The sequence below is a fragment of the Musca vetustissima genome, unplaced genomic scaffold, assembly GCF_032173495.1.
Source record: "Musca vetustissima isolate MV318-11 ecotype Yass unplaced genomic scaffold, APGP_CSIRO_Mvet_v1 utg218372, whole genome shotgun sequence".
Lineage (NCBI taxonomy): Eukaryota > Metazoa > Arthropoda > Insecta > Diptera > Muscidae > Musca > Musca vetustissima.
The window spans coordinates 36,168-46,805 of NW_026883272.1; the positions used below are offsets into that span (position 1 = coordinate 36,168).

The following is a 10,638-nucleotide window of genomic DNA, read 5'->3' on the forward strand; positions in this document are numbered from 1 at the left end:
CCCGTAAATATTTAGGTGGAGCTCCTATATCCGAGCACATACAACAATATAATTGGTATTAATTTAAAGGTCAATCACTCCTCTTGGATATAATATCAACGTCTCGGGTCTATGTCCTTCAAGGGTAAATATATACAATAGAATACAAATTTTGACTTTTTTCACACAAAAGTCAGGGTCCATCTGAACCGCTAAATATTGACCGATCTTTATCAAAAGAGGCATGCTTATTCTTTGGCCCGATTCCCTTCTCCATGCTAAATTTCATGATGTTCGGTCCATTATTGCGGGCTCTGGACGACCAGAAAAACCGAAAAAAAAATTTAGTATTTGGTCCATTTCATCCCCTAAATATTAACCGATCTTTCCCAAAAACAATAGGGGTCTTCATTGGCCAGAACTCATCCTACATGCAAAATTTCGTGAAGATTGGTCCATAACTGTGGCCTGTATCGTGTTTACAAATTATAATGGACAGACGGACGGATATACATGTCTTGATCGACACAGCTAGTCGAGATATGCCGATTGGTATACTTAAAGGTGGGTCTAGGACCAATATTTCGCGGCGTTACAAACTTTTGGGGCTGCAAAAAGCTATAATACCCTGATAACATAGTTGTGTAGGGTATAATGAAATTTGCTAATCGATTTTGCATTAGTCGGTAAAAGTCGAAAATCAATTATTAACAGATTTGACAAAATCGAAAGATCGAAAAGTCCATTTTTTACTCAAGAACAAAAATTGAGAGATTTTAAAATCGACTTTTTGGCCAGAGGAAAAATTGGGAAGTGGAATTTTGTTCTCGATTATGAATCTCTAATGTGGGATATATCATGGCACTATAAATAGGTAGTACATGTAGCGCAGCTGACTATTCAATTAACTGTCAAAGTGCGTAGTTTCTACTTGAAATTGCGATGTGAAATTTGCCATGGCCGGGTCATGTAGTTCCTTTTTCTCCCATCATTCCTTTTTGCCCACGTTCACTTCCGTTCATTGGCGGAATTAACTGGCGTGTTCCAATGAACGAATTAACTATAGGTAACTATGGAACAACATGAAATAGATTGAACAGCTTCAGAATTCATATTGTACATACGTCTACTATAGACTTATGACTATTTATAAATTTTCTTTAGTTTTTCTATTTATTCTATAGCCAATCTATACAGATCATCTTATAGTACGTTTACATTGAACCCGTTTTCGTTAAAGGTCGTTTACATTGAACCGGATTTGGTTAACCGAGTGGGTTTAAATTTTCAATTCCTTTGAATATATGCCAAATAAATCCTCCAGTAAACATTTCTAATGTAAATGCTGTATTAACCCAGTGGGTTTAAATCTTCAATTCTATGGTATATATGTCAAATAAATCCTTATAAAGTAACCCATGTAAAAAAAGGCGATAGTCTATTGTAAAAAGGATATTTTATATATAAATGAACCATATCATATCTCTATCTATAGAAACACCTTAAAATCTATAGAAATCCTATAGGAAACCTTTAATCAATGGAATATTGCTGGGGCCCATCGTGTCACAAAATCCTACCACATTCATACGACTGCATACATAATTGACCATGCGAAAACAAAAAAAAAAGAACGTCATAAAAAGAAATATGAAACATATTGCCAAGTTCTATAAACGTATGTTGTATTCTGTGGCCTCACAACAGTGACGGACGGCATGGTCTTTAGCAATTGCTGCTAAAAGGCTTTGCCAACAACTATAACAACAATGGAAACAACTGCAATCCACTAAAGACATCAAGTAATGTGTCAACACTTTAGCTCCTTTGCTATTCTCATGAAAAATGACAATGGAAAATAGTGTATCGATTTTAATGGATATGTCCGGTTGTTGTTACATGGCTGGTATTAGTTCCCACAATCAATTATCATTTTTTATAGAACACGTCCGGATCTGTGTAGGATTCTTTAATCTCTAGCGTATACGTCAATGTACTACGAGTGGTAACATTAATTCAAACGATCAATGCGTCGTACAAAACCTTGGACACCACACGTACGCAACTTAGTTCGACTGTGCTTATCGAACTCAAACTAAGGGGCATGATGTGAAATGTTGTGAGTGATAGTTGGGTTTGACGGCACAAGCTCAACAGCAGCTAATGACATTTAAGAAATGGAGACATTTTATTGGGAGATTAATTAAACTGAATTTATTCTGCGGGGGCTTTCATTCCGGAGAGGAATTTCTTTAGCACATACCACGAGCTCCATTTTCATCCATAGAGACTTAAAAAAGAGCATTTGTATTAGATGCTCTTTAAGTTCATTTACGAATGTTTTTATTAGAATTTCATTGGAATGTCTGGCTAATGTTTTTATTTGAAATTGTAATGTTATTAAGACAGAGAAAATAGTCGCATAAAAAGACCTTTTATGACTTCTGTTACATTCATTTAATATACAAACAATTACGTACGTATGAGGGTACATGTATGGATTTTATTGCTGTGGAAGTATTAAAAATGAACATGTAAAGACGTTGATAAGTTCTAATATGAGATGGACACTCAAAACACCTTAAATCGGGCTATGTAATTGTAAATTGTCTGCCTATAGGTTTTTTATCCTTAAAAAAAACGTTGGAAAATTGACCTAGGACTCACGATATACCACAAATGGGACACGGCCTTTATTCGGGGTATCACAGGATCGAGACTGATCCTGTGATATCCCGCACAAATGCCACTGCAAATTCTAAGGTGTTAATTTCCATGTACGGGAGAGAGATAGGCAAATATCCAATAAATTCAAAAAATTTGGCTGTCATCCTAGACAGGAAACATAAACGGGAGGACCATATATAGAAACCGGAATACAGAGCCTGCAGATGCTGGTATTTCTTCGGAAGAACCATGTGCTCTCAATAGGGTTTTAAGATAAGGTTCCTAAGATGATACACAATTCTCTCATACGCGTCTGTAGTTTGGTAGACAGTAAGGAAAGTAGTAAAGTCGGACTGCGCCGAATATATGATACCCTTCACCACTTTGGGTATATTCTACATATGTATCCTAAAAGACGTCGCCTTTTCAGGGACTTTGGTGCACTATTTGCCTAATATCGGGCGAAACTATATATAGGAGCTATATATAAATTTGCACCGTCTTTCACGAAACTTATCACACGTCATTCTACACTTAATACAGTACGCTATGCCAAAATTCGTGCAAATCTAATGATTTTCAGGGACTTTGGTCCATTATTTACTTAAAATCGGACGTAGCTATATGGGAGCTATATCTAAATCTGAACCGATTTTCACGAAACTTAGCACACATCATTCTAGACTTAATTTAGTACGCTATGCCAAAATTCGTGCAAAACAAAAATTTGCAGGGACTTTGATGGAACATTTACCTAAAATCAGCGAAACTATATATATGGGAGCTATATCTAAATCTGAACCGATTTTCCCGAAATTTAGCAAACATCATTGTCGACTTAATTTAGTACGCTATGCCCAAATTCGTGCAAATCTAATGATTTTCAGGGACTTTGGTGCACCATTTACCTAAAATCGGACGAAAATATATATGGGAACTATATCTAAATCTGAACCGATTTTCTCCAATTTTAATAGGGTTCTGATTCAGCCTTAAATCATGATTAAGTGTTATATGTATATCCCCTTTAACACGTTTATATCACACATCGGTTATAACATAAAAGAAATAGGTACTGTCATGGTACAATTATACAAGGTAGGGTAGCTTTTGTCAGAAAGGAGAAAATGCACCTCTACATTATGGGCAATAATAAGTTCGTTCCTCAATAATCTTGGAAAAATTCTTACTGACAAAACTGTCAAATATATTCTCTCAATTTACTCACTTTTACTGGACTTTTGGGCAAATGAACAACGTTTTGTACTACTTTGTACAAATTATTGACTATACGAACGAACCTAATGTCAGAATAAATGAAAACAAATGCAACACTTTTTTACCAAAAAGGCGAAAAATGAATGTAATGTCAGGTTTTCATTTCAAAATCGAGTTGGGGATATGTCATATTGATTCGTGAATGAATCATACATTTCTTCTTACAAATATTGTAAAATTCATCTTCAAACAAATCGATTCTCGAATATATTAGGTTTTCTTTTTCAAGACATTACACACACAGTCACATATTTTGTATATGACTTTGGCATAACAAGCCACAGTAAGAAAAAGTTGTAATTTACAAGATGCTATGGCCTACCTTGAATAATTGTACCATGGGTACTGTGTTTTCTGGCACAAACACTTTCACCTATTTTTCATAAAAATCAATCCGTTTATGCCGAACACGATTATAACGAAATTTTTTATAGCGAACTATTTTTTGCGACACACATATAAGAAAATTCTGATTATTTTAAAAATTATGTTCTTCTATTTAAGTACAAATGTCGAAGGCACTATTTTTGGTTTGTTTTTAATAAATAAATTATTTAACATATAATAAGTATAGAAACGAAAGTTCAAACAATATTTAACATTTTCCACTGTACTAACTTGTATTATTGTTATACGAATATACATTATTTTGTGTTTTCAAATAAATATTATTTTATATTAACATCATGTTGTAATTTCCAACTTTCTTTCCTTTGTGCATTATCAGATAAATATTTCCACAAAACAAGTCCAATGTAAATATCATAAAATTCCATAATGTTAAACAAATGTTTGTCAACAAACCATTCCATGTGAACACCCCTTGTAGAAAATGATGTTTGTCAACATGTTGACAACACTGAATGTCAAAAACAGCTGAACATCTGTTTATATTTAGTCGGCGTCGGTAGAACAGAAAAAATTATTTACAAAACTGCAAAAAAATTGAAGGAAAATAATGAAATAAACTATAAAATAATAAACAAAACGACGTAATACAGCAACATGGATGTCATACTACCATTTAAAGTCAAGAATGAGAAGAAATTCTTCGATTGCGCCTTTAAAATGGGCATTGATGAAATGTCAGCGGTAAGAGTGCATGTGAAAAATGAACTACACAAATATTCCTCAAAGAAGGATACAATGTGCTAATCTCATCCTTTATTTTCAGCACAAATTTCTTTTTATAATACACAAAAGTGATGTTGATATATTTCCCAAAATGGGAGAGGAACGTGTGAATATTCTTTTGTACTTCTGGGAAATGTGTGAAGACTACAAACTAAGACTTAAGGATGACGATTGTGAATTGCCCGAAGAACTGGAGTTCACTATAAAAATATTGGTTGCCTGGAGTTTAGATGTTTGGTTTAGCAAAGAATGGGATCGTTGCAAACTGTTGTGGAAGCATGCATTAATACATTGCCTGAATCGGGCGCGCAGTTTATTTATGCGTATGCCAGATATGTTGCAAATAAATTGGGACTTTTTACTGTTGTTCAATGTAACACCCTGGCAGGTTGCATATTTGAAATCGTTAAATGTTACTAAAGAGAAAACTCTGGAAGATGGTGCTCTGACAATTGAAAAGGAAGAAACTATGGCTAGTAATGAGGGTATGTATAACAATCTTCAAAATAATTACAAATTTTGTAGCTCCATTGTTAGGATACCATTTAATTACATTGAAGTTATGTAAATAGTATTAAAGTAAGATCAAATCATGGATTTATGTTTCTGTAGCATCCAAAATCATAAATCATTCAATAATTGTTTTCAGATGGCATCGTGAGTATATGAAGCTCGTCCTCCGTCAATTACTCTATTTCTAAAGTCTATAATAGGATAATACGTTGAAGATGGACTTCAGTATCGAAAAATCGGATTGAAAGAGGATATTAAACTTTCTATTGAGCTCTTACTACCACACATATTGAGTTATTCTTGTATCGTAATTTTGGTTCTTATTTTTTAGAAACGCTGAACATTTTTTAAGAAATTATGTTCAGTAAATTTTAGTTAGACTCTTTAATGCCATTTTAATAAATTTGGGAGTGCGGCTGACATGACTGTTTTCAAATATAAATGGTTGCAGTCATTTAAACAAACTTTTTATATGGCATACTCATTATTTGTATTTCATAAAAGAAATCCAGAAGGGAGCCGAAAAGTATCTCTGATTGTTTACCGTATGTTTCAAATATCAGGGGCTGTACTGATGATTTTTATGATTGTTTCCTCTGAGAGAGTACATCCCACAAACGAAAGTCCGCTTTCTACTCTATGACCTAAAATAAAATAGTTGGTTTATTTATTTTTGTTATATTTACGCAAATATATAAATTGGAGATTTCTTTCCAATATGATTTTAACCTTATATCATTATTTAAGGCGGCCAAAAACCAATTTATTTGTTATATCCTTATTTCAGTCAGCTTCACAAATCATTTAACTCTGTTTCATACTATTTTTCTCTTGTAGATATGGCCTATCTTAAAATGGAGCAATTACCCTTAATAGTTTTACGATTAGTTAAACTGTTTGACCAAAGTTCCATAGATATGGTTAAAACGTTGTGTATGAAAGTCATTGCTGCATGGAATAAAGTCTATCACAATGAAATGAGTCAAACGGGTGGTTCCAGATTACCTTATGTACCGCCCGAGGATAAACGTTGCCTCTTATATATTTGTCACATCTATTTAATGGCAGTCTATGAAGCAGATGATAATAAGGGATACGTAATTGATAATATGGTAGGTATAGTTTAAATATCTTATGGCTGAGCGTACTAATTAAAAGCTCTTGACAATTTCCTTACCATTTTTTCATGACGAGCATTATTGTTATTAATATGTTCCCCATCCCATTACAGATCAACAATATACGTTTCTATAGCCAAGGACTTCAAAATTCATATGCCATGGATAATATGAAATATACACCAGCACGTTTCATAGCATTAACCTGTACACATTTACGTGTACACAAAAAAGAATTCTTCGATTTCTTTATATGGAATTCAATTGAAGTGTCACCTGTGAATTTATTCGGTGTCATATCTCAGGCATATAAAAGCTATCTATATGGAAATCTTTTGATGGAGCTGAATAATATGAACGATGAAGATTTTGCTGCAAATGTGGCTCTATATAAACGATTAATGAATGCCTATATCAATGAACGTGAAAAAAGTGAACAATTTATAATGGATGAATTACAAAAACAAGAGGCACAACATTACGCTCATAATATTATACAAACCGTACAAAATATGACAGATTTTAAGAGTAAAATATGCAAAGGAAATCGTATGAGTAATATAGGAAATTATGAAAACAAGGATGATCCTATTGGTAATAGCATAGAATCGTCAAAAACGCCACAAAATGCTGAAGAACAAGATGATTTACGTGTGGATCCAATTTTTCAAAATATACCCAACAATGAGGAAATTTTATATTATGTTTATGATGCTTTATCCAAAAAGGTAAAATTGAATTTTTGCTTCAGATAAATACTTATTTATTGTTTTTTCTTATTTTTGCAGACTTTTCATGGTTGGCATTTTGCTAAAATTGTGCTGCTTTTCAAAATCATAGGTCATGAATTGAACATGATCGAAACCTGGCGTTATCATCCTGGTCTAACAACCAGTTTTATGTTAAATTTAGAAACAAAACTGTCACAACACTATATGGATTTGGCGAAGATATTTCAAGACCACCCCTTCATTGAACAAGAATTTTGGTTAACCGCCTTCTATTTAAATCCCACCAGTTATAATTATGAAGCCATTAAAAGGCTTGGCATACGCAACAACAGGAAACGTACCGATGAACAAGGTAGATGGGTAACGGGCAAGGATAAAATTGAAGCCAAATATGGTCTATTGAGTTCTACAATTGACGTGAAGGCCATTAGCAGTTTATCAAATCATGATGAACAACATCGAGATTATGAACCATTATTTCAGGCTTTGAGTTCATTGCGTTTACCATCAACGTTAATAAAGGATTTAATAACTGTTGTGTTTTTGGCACGCAATAAAAGTTTTTCATGGGCGGTGGAATGGAACGAGCTGAGGCGACGCTGTAAAGCTCTTATGACAAATGCCGAAGAGAAGAAACGTTTTGTTGAATTGAACATGGCCGAAGCAAATGATCGTTTGAAATACCTTAATATTGATTATGAAAAATATAAAAATAGGCCACAGCTGGACTATGGCTCCATTGAGCAGGGTTATGAAAATCTTATTAATGCAGCTGATATGGATGATGATACGGAGGAGAGTGAAGAAGAAGACGATTTTGAAGATGATGAAGATGTTTATGAAAGTAAACGGGGCAGAGGGAATAAGAAATCTACAGAAGTTATTGAAGGTGAGAGAACAATGTATACCAATTATTAACTTTATAAAGAATTGAAATTGGTTTAAAAACTTCTAAATTTTCAAAATTTAATTTAATCAAATGTTATTCCATTTATATCCTTTCTATTTTAGATGACAATTCGCAAGAAGATGATCCATATTTGACTGGTAAAAGGCGAACACGAGCCACTGCCGCTGCTGCATTGGCCAATTTTCTCTATAACAATGAATTAAGTCGTCGAAGGCGTAGGAAAAAACCCGATGAAGAGGAACAAGCGAAAAAAGAACAAGAAGAAGAAGATGCCAAACTTGCAGATAATGAAGAAAAGTCCAATGAATCAAAATCTGCCTGTGAATCAGAATCTACAAATATCTCAGCTACAGCTGTTGCTGCTGGAGATGATGACAACTCGAAAACTTCAGAAATCACGAAAAAGAATATCAAAGAATGTCTCAAGGAACGACCCGTATTGGTAAATCCAACCCAAGGTTTTCAACCACTCATCGATTTGTGGAATGTTGACAAATCCGACTTAGATACGATAGATAGTGATTGCGTGTCATTGATGGAGAGTTCAAGCGTTCTAAATCGTTTTTCAAAATTGAAAAATATAACAAGAGAAATAAATCCAGCCGCTATGTGTGTCGAGGAGGATGTACGGGAAATGCAAATGTTTACCGATTATAGAGAGATAACAACCGAATTTAATCAAGTTGAAACACCTGCCAACACATCGTTCAAGGCTATAACGATTAGATCGAGCAAACCCATTGAAGAACCTACAAATATGATTATGGATATTAGTATTGAAGAGAATTCTATTAAATTGGAACCAGATGACACAAAAGGTTGGTATTGTATTTTGATATACAATTGCAAGTTATTCATTTATATATTTTTTAATATACAGTGTCTAAAGAAAAAACAACACCAACACGACAGTCTCAAAATTCAGATAATGAAAGAACGAATGCAGATATAATTGGTACAGAAATTCAGTCAAAAGATAGCGAATGTAAAATAAGTAGTAAAGAAACCGCATTACATAATGAAAAAGGTCCTAAAAATCAATCAAAATCCTCTATGGTTAATGAGGATGGAAAATCTTTAGAAAAACCAAATACCGTTGAACAAGAATCAATTGATAATAAATCGGAAGAAAATAAAAACAAAAACAACGACGAAAGAATCAATGAATGTGTAGTTAAGGATTCAAATGAGAAACTGCTAAGTATAGATATTGAAGATAATAATCCCAAGCTGTTAGAAGGTACCGATGATAACATAAATGAAATTGTGGATCTTGTTAAAACTTCACAACCTGATAGCTGTAATGCCAATGTGGCGGTTAACAATTCAGAGAGCTCAGTCACAGAAGAAAAGTGTCTTAATGAAAAGGAACATTTACAAGATCAAAATGAAGATAAATCTGCTCAATTAGCTGAAGAGCCCGTCATCAATGACGCCATATCATCAGAAAACTCTATGATTACCAACGTCGATGAACTTTTTGAGGTGAATCAAGACGAAAATTCAAATCCTTTTGATAAAATTGCAAAACAAGTATTGAAATTAAAAGCAACAGACCATAATGAACAAAATGACAAAACTGCTGAAAATGTCAAGAGTGGGAACGAAGGGATTACAAAGAAAAATGAGGATTCAACATCTAAACCCAAACCAACTCAAATAGAATCTCATGCAGAGCCTTTACAATGCAAGGAAATAAAAGTGGATATTGACAAAATGAAACCTATATCCAGCAAAGAAAATGATCCAGAAGGCGCATTAAAGGATGATACAAAATCTTCCTATACAAAATGTAATGAGAAACAGAAACAAGAAAGCTTCGCACTATTAGAATGTGAAAATAAACAAATCAATTTGGAACTGGAGAAATCTAATAATATTAACAACTGGGAATGCAAAGGATCTGAGGGTACACACAAAAAGGAAGCAATAGAGAAAACAGAACTTTCAACAAGTGAATCAAAATCTTCAGCAGTTAACAATGCGACTTCTACTGAATGTAACGAAAAACAATTAGAAAATGAAGAAAATGATCAAAAAGAATCAAGCGTAACATGTACGAATGAAATAGAAAATAATACAACAAAAATATTACCACAGGATGGCAAAGAAATAGTAAAGAGCCTTGATGTCGCAGATGAAAATTCGATTGTACAACAAAACGCAAAGTTAAACGAGAGTCTGGAATGCCACCACGCAACTACAACTAAAACCGATTCAATTCCAATTATTAAAGATGTAATAGAATTAGATGACAAATCGAATTGATGTTGAAGCGCCTGATGTTTCAACAAGACCTTGTAAGGTG

At 33.6% G+C, this 10,638-nt stretch overlaps 1 protein-coding gene across 1 annotated transcript; it reads left to right on the forward strand.

Moving 5' to 3' along the window:
• The first annotated feature begins 4,937 nt into the window (after window positions 1-4,937).
• On the forward strand, window positions 4,938-10,598 carry LOC133330117 (uncharacterized). Its single transcript, XM_061538592.1, has 7 exons — window positions 4,938-5,016; window positions 5,099-5,543; window positions 6,409-6,683; window positions 6,803-7,417; window positions 7,478-8,309; window positions 8,432-9,148; window positions 9,220-10,598. Exons 1-7 carry the CDS (start codon window positions 4,993-4,995, stop codon window positions 10,596-10,598), a joined length of 4,287 nt encoding a protein of 1,428 aa, XP_061394576.1. The 5' UTR covers window positions 4,938-4,992.
• Window positions 10,599-10,638: the final 40 nt, after the last annotated feature.